This window comes from Zootoca vivipara, chromosome 12, assembly GCF_963506605.1.
Source record: "Zootoca vivipara chromosome 12, rZooViv1.1, whole genome shotgun sequence".
Classification (NCBI taxonomy): Eukaryota; Metazoa; Chordata; class Lepidosauria; order Squamata; family Lacertidae; genus Zootoca; species Zootoca vivipara.
The window spans coordinates 28,952,586-28,967,615 of record NC_083287.1 but is presented as its reverse complement, the minus strand read 5'-3'; the positions used below and the strand labels follow the sequence as shown (position 1 = coordinate 28,967,615).

The window sequence follows — 15,030 nt, the reverse complement described above, 5'->3', positions numbered from 1 at the left end:
CAATAAAGAAATTCTTGTAAATAACAATTAAACAAGTTACGAACACACTAGGATATCCTAATTACCATGTACTACTGGTATATTGAAGACATTTAACATTTGCTGGGATGTTTCCCAATCACAAATTTCTAAGCTTTTATTGAGATGGAATGGCATTGTGTTGATTATACTGGTTGGATACCTTTAAGAAATGGAGGAGAAGTGAGTTACACACTATCAACTGGGGAAAACATCAGTTCAACACAATTAAAATATTTTCTGGATTCCAACAATGCCTCCAAAAAAAGTCAAATTATTAATGTTCTTTTCAAAATCCGTGCTCACACTTGATTTAGATTAAAACTGAAATGCCAAATTGGGCAATGAAATGACTTAGTTTTGACATTGCTACAAAAGAAATGGATTAAGAGAATGATGATATATAGGAGACACATTGTCTCCAGATCTCACCTTTTTTAAAGAAATCTAACCACCACCATAAAAAACCCCAACACACCAGGCTTTGATAAGCAGTCACAGATGGACAAATATGGTATATAATTTTTGCTGAAGACATATAAACAGGGATTCGTGAGAAGTTTATGTGTTGTCTCTTTTGAGATGCCCAAGATGATTGAAATATTTCTTTTATTTGATCTCTTTCTTTGTGCATTGAAAAAGAGAGCTATTTTTAAAAAGTAACATTTTTGAAGCATATTGGAGACTATTTACTCAATGGGGCAAGTGGGGTTCAATCTGTTCTAAACAGGTTGTATTCCCCCAAAGGTTCAGGTTTGTAGTCTGGGCTCTGGCGCTGTTCATTGATTCATTTGTGTTACTAAGGCACAAGTAGCCTCTGTAGCCCAACAGCTTTTCACCAGCTAAGAATAGTACACTACGGTACCTACTTGCCTACCTGGAACGAGACAGCCTTGCTTCAGTAATCCATGCCCTATTTACCTCCTGCTTAGACTACTGCAGCTCATTGTGTGGGAAGCTGGGAAGCTGCTTTTGAAAATGAACTGGAAACTTAAATAAGTTAAGAATAAAGCTCTAAGGTTATATACACCATGCCAGTACTTTACAATCTCCACTGGCTTCCAGTCCAATTCAAGGTACTGCTTTCCTTTACTTTCCCCTTCACAGCTTGGGACCAAGGTACGTGAAGAATCACCTCCCTCCACGTGTACCTATACCTGGATCTTGAGGTCTTATCTGGAAGCCCTTCTTAAAGTGCTCCCACCAAGTGTGGTGGTAGGGTGACTAGGTACAGAACACAGGGCTTTTTCAGTGGTGGGGCCATTGTTGTGGAATGTCCTCCCCAGAGAAGCCTGTCTGATAACCATCTTGGCGTCATTTTGACACCAGGAGAAAATATTTTATCACTCCAGTCTTTCTAAACCGTTTTTTGTTCTCTAATTTTACTAATTTTACTATTGTTTGTCATTGATGCTGGATTTTAAATTGTTCTGTTTCTTGATTAAAGCTGCCCTTAGAATTTTGTTACAGGGCGGCTTAGAAATGCTGTTATGCAAGTAAGTGATGGAAAGCTGTGCATGACCTAACAAGATAATTAGCCATAAAAAGGACGCTGTCTAATTTGTCCAGGGAGTAACAGGCCAAAATATTGCCACGTAAACTACCGATCCAGCATAGATATGCAACCGAAAATACACAGACAAGTTATTGACTCCTTTCAGTTGCAAGAATGGAAACATCTTCAGTGCTGTTGAGGCTGTTTTGTATGGCTCAGCCCAAAGAGATGTAATAAAGAGCCCTAGTCAACCAGGAGCTCCCTCTAGGGCAAGGGTGGGGAACACACACACACACCCTCTCTCTATCCTTCATCGAAAGAAGAGGCACTATCAGAGTTCCAAGGACACATTCTAGTCAGGCAGAAGCACACTTGGGTTACAAAGCAAAACTAGTGAGGGGTGTGGCCTTGGGAGAGTCCCCTGGGCCTTAGGTTCCCCACTCCTGCTTCAGGAAATACCCACATCCAGCATGTGCTTTGAAACACAGAAGTACTATGTATGTGTTCAATACAGGCATACACTAAAAACTTAACACATGAAGCAGCTCGATAAATCTTACTGGAAAAGTGATGTTGGAACAAATGTCAACCCAATGGAAAATCAATGGAAATACAACCATCTTTGTCCATTAATGCTGCTATCCCTAATCCTGCTGCTGTCAAAGGAACTACGTATCCTGACGATATACAGGATTAACTCTGCTGTACTCTTGATTTATATTTATTATCATTATAGGTCACATCAGACCCAAGGTCAGTTGTGTCTACGTAAGACCTGGCGTGATCTGGTCCATGAGGTCACGAAGAGTCGGACATGACTAAACGACTAAACAACAACAAAGACCATGTCTCACCCAGTCACCTGAGTCTCAGGAGTTTCTAAACTTCAGAGGTGGCACCAAAAGAAAAGAGATTAATTTCTTTACTGGATAGTGTTGTGTTCTTGTGGCAAACAGTTTGGATTCCAGCCAACATAATGAGATTTCCCTTCTGACACTGCAAGATAGCAACTTCATCAGCTCCATTGCTCCAGCTACTCTGTGCTTTTGAATAGATGGTTCCTGATTTCCCAGTGTTTTTATAGTTGCTCTTACAAATAATAATCCTTCAAAGCTACAGTGATTGGCACTAGGCCCCTCTTGCTTCTGTCGGACTGAAGGTCTTTCATTATTTTGCATTACCTATAGTCTAACGTTTCTAGACTCACAGCTTTTTTTGTGTGCAATTGGAAGCCTTTATATCCAGCTCCCAATTTTCCAAGGTCTTATAGCTCTCATAAGCAGATTGGTATTTAAACAAAACACCTCACACCAATATGTGAAAATTGTTTGGAGGCTCACAGACAATGACTTGCTATGTATAACAGCAAAGAATAGCAAGCACAGTTGATTTGTTATGCATAGAAGCCACAACTCTTTTAAAATGTGACTCGACACACCTCAGCAGTGTAGAAGAGCTAAATGCAAGCTTCTTCGTTTGGGTACAAATTAACATGAAGAGGGGTTGATTGAGGTAATGCGCCTTGACTCTGCCCCACAATCTGCTTGTGCTTAAATATATCACTTCTGTGGAGACTATGAAAATGCACCTGCTATGCAAAATTTGTGTAGCCATGATCTGGGACTCTAGAAAACGGAAGGTGGTCCCAGGGCTTTAACAGAGTTGTGGGGACGCTGCCACATCTGCAGCAGCTGGGGTGAAGGTGGGGACAGCATGCAACCACAGATGGGCCATCTCAGGAGCCAATGGACCTCGGGTTGGCTCATCCCCACTCCATCCCCATAAAACCTGCCCACACCTTTGATGTAGCAACTGAGCTATCTCTCAGCATCAGAAAGGGGAAGCTGGAGGGGTGATGCTGGTGAGAAGGCCAACAGAGGCCAGCAGAACTGGGTTGAGGGACACCTCCATGCAATTCAACCCACCTCCCCCTGACCAGCACGAAGGGGGGTTGGATTGCTCTGTTAGTCATGCTTAGAGAACCACTGCAGTTCAACTTCCTATCTTAATCCCCATATATTGCAGTGGATCTATAACATGACTAAGTAGGTGTAAATATATATATATAAAAGGAAAGATTTCCCTTTTCATTAAACCACTGCTTATTTTTCCAGCATTGCATTTATTGGTTAATTAAAAGTTTAAAATAGTAAGATAAATGCACTATCTTTTTTTTCCTAAAGGCAAGATAAAGCCAGGCCTCAACATCTAAAAAAAGACACCTGCTGCTACCTGGTAAATTTGACAGACATAAATAATAATGACAATAAAACTTCTACCGGTAGCTCTTTGTCAGAATGTGAATGCCAAGTTTTCTATGATTCACACCCGATTCGTGAACCAGACCAATATACAAATGCAACAGGAATGCCTTTCCAGAGGGGCGGCCCTGTTAGTCTTTTGCAGCAAAAACAATGAAACATAATGTAAATTGAAAATACAGTGAATTTGAGAGAAACCCATGGTGTTGCATGCTCTAGCAACTGTTTTTGCCACAAGGGATGAACAAGAGCTGGAGGTTTTTTTCATGTAATCTTTGGATCTATTTTTTTTTTTCACAGAAGGGAACACACACACACACAAACCTGGAAAAATAACATAGAAAGGTAAGGAATTTTCCTGGTTTGCAGAGAAAGGTTCCTTAACTTACATCGGCTTTGAATACCTTTCTAAGGCAACAACACGTTTACCCCCCTCCGAATTCTGCCTATATGCTGTATCTCTGTGATATTCAAAGACTAACCAGCACCTTTAACCAACCAGAAAAATGAGAGGTTTAAAATACCGTGACTGTTGCATCGTGATGTTTCGACCAGTCTGCTGTTTTGATCATAGCAAGCCATGGCTTGGTAACGGTAGCCTTGCCCACACTCTTTGATGTCTCCTTGTACTTTCATTCCCAGCAGTACTTCTACTTTGCCTTCGGGTAAGATGCAGTCTGACCAGTTCCCCACAGGCTGGGCATTATACTTGTCACATGGACAGATCTGGGTCTCAATCAGTGGATGCAGCTGGGGATTTTTGCATTTCTCCTTCTTCTTGCTTTTCCCTGGAAGGCAGTAGAAAGAACTTCAGAAAGTGCTTTCTTGGGATATCCTTTATCTGAATGTTTATTATGGTGCTTGTTGCATGTCAAGGTCCCCAAGCCACCCTCAAATAAAACACAATTCACGCTGAATTTTTGTTTAAGGTTTTTGGCATAATTTTTTGGCCACAACTTTATTGATTACAGAATGTGAGTGGCTGCTTAGGCATTGGTTCGCGACTATCTGTTCCCACCTAGAGGTAGGAACAGAACTGTCATCCACAAGCCTGCAAAAGTCAATAAGGGAAAACATTTTGGGGAGAGAATAGAGCTGGGTGCCAGGCCCTCACCTCTCCCCCAAATGCTCCCAGGGGCTCTTGCGTGGCCCTAGCCCCTTGGACAGGGGTTCGGACAAGAGCATGGTGAGCCCCTGGATTCCTTTAACGGAATACCCTTGCAGCAGCAGCATTAGAGGGGCCGGCACAGCCAACCATACCCCCTCCAACCAAATTTAACCAATGCCTAACTGCAACCTTACAAGTTGTGACGATTTTGATACGCAGTAGGCAAAAAACCAAATGGCACCGGCCAATCAGCCAAATGGAAAAATTCCCACCAGGCCCCTGCCCCAAAGCAGACAACCCCATGACAGGCATAGCAAGGTCAATGCAAACAGCCCTAAATATATGATCTGATGCGTTCAGCGAAAAGAGGCAGCTCAATGCTGCGCGCAGGGAATAAATAACCCCTTGGCTGTCAATCATAAATTGCAACATCAAATTCTCCCCAATGACCAAGAGGTGCCCAATAAGATTCGTGGCCATCCAAACTGACCCGCCCAGCAACAGAGGGATGTCTTGTTTGCCCCCACCGCAACACATACTCTCCATGAAGGAGAACACGCTTTATCTACAACATTGTGAAGTCTCTTATAAGTCAACGGGGCTCCCATACTAACTGTGAATTGTCTTTGCAATTTGTGTTCCCTGTTTTGTTAGTACTGATTTCCACCATTGAGAATAATCTTAGCGCTTGACCCACCACCTCCCCCTGGGAAAACCCGCTGTTTACCACTGAATCGAAGCAAATGTCAACTGAGTTTTCTCCGGATTGCTGGTTGCTCCGATTTAGCGCTAAAGCGTGGGGCAAAGGCAAAGCCTCTCAGACCCCTGCCTAGAAAGTCCGAGACAAGAGGAAAACCATTCAGACCCGTGCATTCCAGGCATGGGACAAGCAGAAGTGGGGATGAGTCCTTAGTGGAGACTCTATTTAAAGTACATCACTATGTGAAAGCTTTATTACTTAAATTCAAATCTGAAATCAGTATCTACCTTCTTGCCATTTCAATGGGCATCAGTGAGTGCTGCCCTGTTTTCCTTTGCTCAGAAATAATACAATTTTTATGAGGTGTTATAAGATGCATCTTGGAAAGACAGTGGGGTCATTAAAATGTTTACCAGCATAGACAGAACAGAGACAGTCGATATAGCACCAGTAATTCTCTGTTCTGATTAAACTAGGAGCTCTTCCTGTTGCTCATTAAATAATAACCAGGCCCTAAAGTGGAAGAGATCCAAATCAGATAATGTGCGGCTCTCATTGGACCAACGTTAATTTGGGTGGAAATAAGCAAGTTTTTGAGTTACACAAAATTCCTTGTCAGGAAGACATCTTTCATTTCCTACATTTCTTTAGCCCTGCAAATTGGATTATATGATCTAGATTCTAGATCATGCATATCAATCCTGTCTAATGATGTTGTCACCATCTTCATGACACCCACTTGGGAGTGTCTGTCTAGCAAAAGAGAGGGTCTACTTACTGACTCAAAGCCGAGACTTTCAGTTTTTTATTTATTCAGCAATTCTGCACCCAGGATGCTAAAATCTCACTGACTTCACTTGAACTGAAGCAGTAAAAGTGTCTACAGGACTGCAGCCCAGCTATTTAACCTTGTTTCTGAATTTCTTCCCCTGTCAGGAGTATATACAATTTCTTACCTAATAAATGTGGAGTAGTTGCAGCATTCTGAAGTTGAACCGAAACCAATGTTATGAAAAATAGCCTGCAATCCACTGACACACATCTCTAATCTCCTGTCACTAGTGCTCGGAAGACTGCAAACATTATTTCAAACTGTATTCTACAAGTTCATGGCAGATGGAACATAAATTCTTTTTTGGGTAGGTGGGAAATAAAGCATTATTGATAATAAATGATACTGGAAGACCTCAATTTCTCCTAGAAATTTTTGGATTTTTCCCCCTCCCAGGGATAATATACTTGGAAGGGGCTTCAAAGGTACAAGCTCCTGCAATCCAGAAATATCAACTAAAGCATCCATGATTGATTACTTTTACATAAAAATAACTTGCATAATGATATGTACAAAAAGAAGCAGAAGCAGAAGTCTATTGTCAAATGTACATATTCTTTTGGGAGGGGTATGCACGTATATACGTTTACATGTACGTGTGTGTGTGTGTGTGTGTTTTCCCTTGATTATCCTAAATCACAGTATAGATTTGGAATATATATCCACTTCTACTAGAATATGTATGTCTAACTTTACAGATGTTTCCGTATGGATCAGTTAATAAAATATGTATTGTACACTATCTTGGGCAATAAAAATGAATTCAATCAGTGACACCTTACTCAACTAGTGCCAACAGTTTCTGCATTTCAGTCATTTTAGTGATTCTACCTGCTCCCTAAGTAAATTTCTCATTGCGGCACTAATCCTACTGGTACTACCAACTATGTTTCTCTTGGTATTTTCCAACTCTTACCAATAAGAGAGCGCTTTCTTGTCCTAAATGCTCCGCAATCCCCATTGCAAGAAGAGAACTTTGACCAGCTTGTGAACTGACAGTCATCTTGGCAAGGGATTTGGCAGGGTTGTGTTAAAGGTGGCAAAGAGCCTGCATGCTTAAGGCATTCACTGATGTCAGCCTGTCCGCCATCTTGCTTGCGACAAGTAATAGCTGGAAGGAGAGAAGCAGAAAGAATTATAATGAGTTGCTAGGCCTTTTGTAAGTAAGACAATGGGAGCACCTAATCACCAGAGTCACCCACATTTGACTTAGCTCAACTAGCAATATGTTCAAGAACAGTAACATTCCGCTTGGGATCTCTGGTACCATGGGACTGTTTTCAAATTTCAGAAAATGCAAAATGCTGCACATTTCTCATATAATTCAGATCAGCAAGTGACATTAAAAATGCAGCACAGAAATACAATGCAAGCCATTCTATGAAGGAAGGAATAAATGCCATCTATTATTCTGCCCCATTTCGCTGTATAATTTAACTGCCCTATATTACTAACTTTCCCAAATAATGGGTATACTGAGATACAAATTGAGCTTTTTATAATTTTAAATATACTATCATTATATTCACAGTTGATACACACTTTGAAGAGAAATGTATTTGCTCCATAGGAAAGCAGGAAGGTATGTCTACCTGAAAATGCTTTGTAGCTTGAGCATTATATTAAACCTCCATATAAAAACACAAAAGATCTTCTCTCTAGCAATGATGGCATAAGGAGCTTGTAATGGAGAAAACCAATGAATATATTTTAAACACAATTTAACAGTATAATGTATCTAGGTTTAGGTTTTTTAATACGGCGTAAGTTGCTGGGGACATTTGAGTAACAAGCAACTTGAAATAATAATAATAATAATATTAATAATAATAACGACAACAACAATAGGCATACCAGTAGATTAGGGAGGGGTAACACGTGACCCTCCAGATGTTGCTGTACCACAACTCCCATCAGCCCCACCTAACATGGGCAACAGTTGGGTAGGATGGGAGTTGAAGTCCAGCAATGTCTGGAGAACCATGGCTTCACCACCCCTGCCACGGTGCTGCAAATTAGGCTCCATTTTCTCTGAGATTTGCAGTCCTATACACACTTACCTGGAAGTCCCATTGAACTAACTGAGACTTACTTCTGAGTAAAGAAGCATAGGCTGTACCATTTATGCAGATTACGCTGCATAACTGTTTCTGACCAGCAAGTTCTATTTGCTTATAAGGCGTGTGTGTGTGTGTGTGTGTGTGTGTGTAATACTATAGCGATGTACCTATTGACTTCTAATGGGACTTATTCCCAGTTAACTGTAATGCAGTCATAATGAAATACCTCAAAAATAATACTTGAACGCAGCCCTAAACTACACAGTGAACTTCTACATCTTGACTTTGCTCAACAGCTATGCAGCCTGGTGTTATGTATATTTATTCAGAAGTATGCCACACAAAATTGAATAGGATTTAATCCCAAGTATGCATAGGATTGAATCAAAGGAAAAAGAGAAAAAAATTAACTTTTTATGAGCTGTATGTTCCTGAGTTCTCAACTGCAAGTTGCATGATGAAATGCTCCACTATCAGACAACTGCTGCCTCCCTAGCAAATATTACGATTCCAGCTCTTTGAAAATATTTCCTTTATTTGTAGCCCAGGATTCCAAAGGCAGGACCTATCCATGACCCTCACAGTTCCCAGAACTGTAAATACTAGTTCACTGTCTCCAAACTCAGTTAATTGGCCTGAGATTAATTTTTCCCGTGTGGTTTAATAGACTCCCCATATCTGAAGAGATGAAATGTGAATTCTAAGTGGTAAAATGGCAGCTATAAACTTTCTGACATACTAGCATAACCAAGGAAACACTATAATAAATGTGAACCCACAAATGTGCAAGGCTTTTTAGTGGCGCACAGAGGACTCTTTATGAACAAATATAAATGGAGGGTCATGTATAGTCTTTGCTCTTTCTACATTTATAACTGAAATATACAGTTTTGCCTCCAAGGCACAATCTATAACGGCATAGTATGGAAAGGGACCATGAGGAATTTGAAGGGCGACAACAAAATCTGTGTTGCAACCACCATATGATCCTAAGTTACAAATAGGTTCAGCCACCCAAAAAGCAGCTACCACTACTAGTCAAGAAAGTCTTGAAACAATTGTAGAGATAAAATAAGCAGTCTGGTTAAATTCATTTATTTAGGATTTCTATTACGGGTCTGCATCAACCGTAAGATTCAGTGACTCATAAAACCACTTGCCTCATTGTAAAACACTTTGTGGTCTGCCCAATTCAATTCAGGTCCAGCTCAAATCAACTTCGTCTCTCCTCACCGCATGCACTAAGCCAGAAATGACCATGATTTTTCTCCTTTTGACAAAAGTGGATCAGATCTACAAACATGGTAGCTTCTCCAGGATGGATAAAGCCAGCCAACTTATTGACCAATAGGTCCTGGGAGTGCTATTTTTATAGAAAAAGATGTGCACAAGATCACCCTTGTTCTCTTAGAATTGCAATGGTGTCCACCTGAGAGGTACCAGAACTGAGTTCCAGCAAGTTCTGGCTGAAAAAAAGCTCTTGGTCCAGGAAGGTTGTTTTTTTATTCATTTACCGTGTTTCTCATATTTTAAGGCATCCCTACAAAATAAGGCATGGCAGGATTTTCCTGAGGTGGAAAAATATAAGGCATACCTCGAAAATGAGCCGTACCGGGTGGTGGAAGAAGGTCTGTGGCAAAGAAGGGTTGCTGCTGCCGCGTTAACCCCCGAGACCTGGCTGCAGCCTCAGCGCGCAGCGCGTGCAGCCCCAGAACCCGGCTGTAGCCTTTGCGCGCGGACACCCGGGACCCGGCTGCAGCCTCAGCGCGCAGCGCGCGCAGCCCCAAGACCCGGCTGCAGCCTCTGCCTGCCGCGCGCGCAGCCCCAGGACCCGGCTGCAGCCTCTGCCTGCCCCACGCGCGCAGCCCCAGGACCCGGCTGCAGCCTCTGCCTGCCCCACGCGCGCAGCCCCAGGACCCGGCTGCAGCCTCTGCCTGCCGCGCGCGCAGCCCCAGGACCCGGCTGCAGCCTCTGCATGCCGCGCGCGCAGCCCCAGGACCCGGCTGCAGCCTCTGCCTGCCGTGCACGCAGCCCCAGGACCCGGCTGCAGCCTCTGCCTGCCGCGCGCGAAGACCCGGTGGGAGCAGGTCTGTCGTCTGCACAGATACCGGTAGCGGTAATTATTTTTTAATTAAGACATCCCTTGAAAATAAGCCATGCTGTGTTTTTTTCAGGAAAAAATTAATATAAGACATGACTTATAATATGAGAAACACGGTATGTGGGCACCTTTATAATTTGATTTACTAGTTTATTTGTTTTTAAGGAAACATGTATTTCTTATATATTTATTGCATAACTGGATGAACTTTACAGGCAAGGTCATCCCTTCTGAGGACATGAGTTCAGCCAAATATCATAAGGCAGCTGTAGTACTCTTCCCCTGCAAACTCAGCTGTTACTGTTTTGAGTTGTGTAAAAAACAAACAAAAAAAGAACCACTTTATTTCCCTTAGCGGTCTGTGGGTAATTTGTCTAAAACTTGCAGGTATGAGACAAGTACCCATGAGTAAGAAAATGTGCCAAGCATATCGTCCCGTGGGAATCTGGCATAAAACGATCACAGAAACATGTCTGGCCCCTCCCTTAAGATATCACCTTAGTGAAAAGAAAAGGGTTTGCATAAGGTAGATACATTTTAATGGGCTACAGAGCACAAATTATTAGAAGAGAAAACGTGGTCTGGTTACGCAGCAGACCACATTCTCCCCTGAAATTCTATATTCACTGCACATCCTAATACAATTTAAGTTGCATGCTCCTTCAGCCAAGTCCACATGCTTTATTTACATGGTGAAAATGGCACCTGGGACCAGAAATCAGTCTCTTATCATGCTGTGGCAGACTAATAATTAATCACACCCACTCCCATCAAATTGATTACAGACATTAGTGGAGAGAACACCAAATGTGGTTATTCTGAATTAAATACAAATAATTGTAAAATGTTTCCATAAAGTACAAGGATGCGGTTGCCAGCAAATTTTAATTTAACATGGGTTCTCTTAACATACGTTTCCCTATTGAACATTTAGGGTCTCCCAGAAGAGTGGTATGAAATAAACTGCGCTTCAAATTTTGTAGACAAAAGACCTTGATATAATTAGGGCTGATAGCATAGCTTGAACTACACCACAAGGGGCCATAAGCTGATAAATTATTATTGTGGGGATAATTAAATTCAAAGTCTGCTTTGTGTATGCAAATGAGTGCCATTTTGGTACTAAAAAAATTAGATACTTTAAGTGCCCAGGTCAAACACTACCAAATCACACTGTGTCTCAAATAAGGATATTTCTAGTTTACCATGAAATCAGGTTATTCTATGGCTTTAACTCTTTGTGATGGGCCATGCTGTCTGATTTTAGCCATATATAAATAATTTCATTCATTACCTCTATCAATCTCTCTTATGTTCAAAGGCAATACTTTATAAGTCCATTGTTCCTTTCACTGCACACATCTGCTCTTGCAAAAACATGCCAGTGATGGGAGGAGTCAGAGGCAAATGTAGACAAAGTTCTATGCAAAGTTTACCTTTGTACAATAAGTAGGTTCTACAAATGCTGACACATCCTTCTCTATCCTCCTTCCAAGCAGCCAAGAGACATTATCATAACTGTACCAATACAATTTGTTCATCTTTATCACCAGCAAACTAGAAATGCTGCAGGGGAGAAATCAAGATTGGGCCTTCACAACTCATGCACTCCCAAACTTTCAACTCTGGGTACAAGAGAGAGATGGGGACTTCACCCTTTCCTCACCAACCATTCCCCAACATTACTCCACCAACTGCATTCTCTCCAAAGCAGGCATAGGCAAACTCGGCCCTCCAGATGATTAGGACTACAACTCCCATCATCCCTGACCACTGGTCTTGTTAGCTAGGGATGATGGGAGTTGTAGTCCCAAAACATCAGGAGGGCCGAGTTTGCCTATGCCTGCTCCAAGCTTTATTCCGGACCCATGTTTCTGTTGCAAACACAGATCTTGCCTGGATTGGGCTGCAAGGAGAGGAAGCTGGTATGGTGGAGTTGTGAAGGAAAGCCATCACACAAACTATATTCTTCCCCAAAAGTTGTCATTGCAAATCATGGTCCCCTGGGCTCAATTTTCATTGCAAAATCAGGGGCCTGGCTCAAAAAACACAGGGCTGAGACAGAACATTTAGCGTTGCCCCTCAGACTTCACACTTCCTTTGAGCTGACAGTTTTCCCAACCAAATAATAGCTTCTTGTCTCCGTATGTAATACACTCCCAAGAGCAAACAGGAAATACGGCGCAGAGACAGCTGCACAGGTTTTTTAGAAATATATGTTGAAAATCTAAATGTTCAGGACAAGAGTGAGGCAGATATGCACTAGCTTTTCACTGCTCCAAGAGAGTAAAAATATTTTAATTCAAGTGAAATGACCTTTTGCGCTCAAGTCTCTGCGCTGGGTCATTACGTAAGAAATGAAACAGAGGAGAGGCTCTGGCACAATTGTCATTCCTCCACCCTAGAGAGGTTCTTGACCAAAATAGCAAGGCTTTTGTAGGTCAGGCATGAAATGTTGTAGAGTCGCTGTGTCAAGGGAGAACTAAGCATGCTCTACACAGCATTGTATTTTGTTTCCACTGTGATTTTTCCGACCGTCTCTTACAAGAAAACCAGACATCAGTCTATTTATTTCTTCTTCTTGAGAACATGTGTGGCTTTAGAGACATAAGATTTAAAAGTAAGCTAAGCCTTTTGAAAAAGGTCAGAAGCTGGGTAAGAGCTCTCACTCACGCAATTTCATTTTTAGTCCAAATTTTCATGCTGCGTTTCTTAGCACTGCTCTTGGCCTCCATTATCAAGGCTTTTTTTCTTTTTCTTTTTTAGCAATTTCCCTCGCCTGATAGCAGATGCACAGTGCTGTCCCACAATATGGTGATTGTCTTTAAATAACAATCTTTAGCATGGGGTAAAATTTGTTTTATTTTGCTGTTTCTATGTTCAGCTATATAAATAGGAGAAGGGGGAAGGAAACAGTTGATTAAAAAAATAAAATAAAGACATGCTCTTGCTGACAAAGACCCAAAGAAAATTGGCCCCAGTCTAAAGTTGTGACATGTTCACTTTACACAGACATGATTTGCAATAAAAGCTCAATTACACAGGACAGCTAGAATCAAAGCTGTCTTGGAGGAGGACTCCTTCTGCTAAATTTCTGATTCATGTTGGCACTTTTGCAGCCACACAAGCTCAGTGTGTGTTTAAAAAGCTGAAAAAAAAATGCTAATATATTAGGCTTTAATTATAAAAGCAAGGCATGGGTTTGTTCTAATAATGCCTGTGAGCTGACAAGTGGAGCCTCTTCCATTTGTGCTTTACCCATTGCTGCTCTTGTGCATCTTTATTTCATTTCCAGTTTGTCCATGATAAACAGCGCCATAGCCAAATATGCACGGCTGAGGTATGCTCATCCCATGTCACCATCAGCACTATTGCAGCTATGGTGCTAACCCAGCAAAGTGGGGCCGATGTCAAGGTTGACCGCTTGCCAGTGGCAGCAGCACACATCTGCATTCATACAATTCACAACATTGCATTGTTTACTTTGCTTTCTTTGCAAAACCCAGAGCAAACTGGTCAAAATATATACACATTTGTAAAACCAACATATATTGGACAGGGCACAGTATTCAGAATGTCCACTTTTTTTTAAAAAAAAAGGTGTGTACACATAACCACGATTATTATCTCCCAAATAATATGGATGAATCCCAGCTTCTTAGAAGAGCAAGGATGAAAAGAACTGCAGGGTAAGAATCTGTGCATGTCACATTTACACAATAGACAATACTTAACTTGCAATGAAATTATGAAGATGATTAATTTTATTTCAATTTACATCCTGCTCTTCCTCCTAAAGGAGCTCAGGCAGAGGACACAACAATATCAAATGTTCTAAAAACTTTATCTCAGGTCAATGATTTCAGGTGTTAATTATTTGAGTAACTTCAATAACTTTCACACAATATCATGTTAATAACTCCAGTTCAACAGTTCTTTGAAGACAAGACACCCTGGGGTACCTCCCTGGTTTTCAACAACTTCATGCTAATGCCTGATTTGTTACTGCTGTTGATTTTACAAAGTCTAAAACTCTTAGCACTTGCAGTGGACAAGGATGTCAGGAATCTACATGAGGTTGTGATAGAGCACAATGATAATCTATTGTGATAATAACTGTGTTAATGATTGACAGCATAAATTACAGTGAATTTTCTAACCTCTTGCTTGTAGACCAGGCCCACATGTTTCCTGGGCACCGGGGCTGGCTTGACGAACATTCCATGGTGCGAGCTGACACCTGCGCCATTTATGAGTCTTCCATCTATAGCAGAAAAATACCGTGTGAATGCAAGCCATTTGCCAGAGCTTTACATGAGCAAATGTGCAAATAGCACAATATTAAGACCAATCTGTTCTCCTCCTTGCCACCTTCTGTCCCATCAATTTTCTTCGCTCTGAAATTGCTGTTCCCTTAACTAAAAGTTGAGGGTAATTCTACATATTTTAGCTGCC

At 41.5% G+C, this 15,030-nt stretch overlaps 1 protein-coding gene across 2 annotated transcripts in view; it reads right to left on the bottom strand.

Annotated features, from left to right (window-relative positions):
• Positions 1–15,030, bottom strand: part of THSD7A (thrombospondin type 1 domain containing 7A) — a 277,260-nt gene that overhangs the window by 46,524 nt on the left and 215,706 nt on the right. For both annotated transcript variants that reach the window (XM_035129456.2, XM_060280749.1), the window contains 3 exons: positions 14,736–14,839; positions 7,331–7,525; positions 4,299–4,562 (listed from right to left, as the gene is read on the bottom strand). In XM_035129456.2, the coding sequence (XP_034985347.2) occupies positions 4,299–4,562; positions 7,331–7,525; positions 14,736–14,839 (563 nt within the window). The remainder of the gene's footprint in view (positions 1–4,298; positions 4,563–7,330; positions 7,526–14,735; positions 14,840–15,030) is intronic.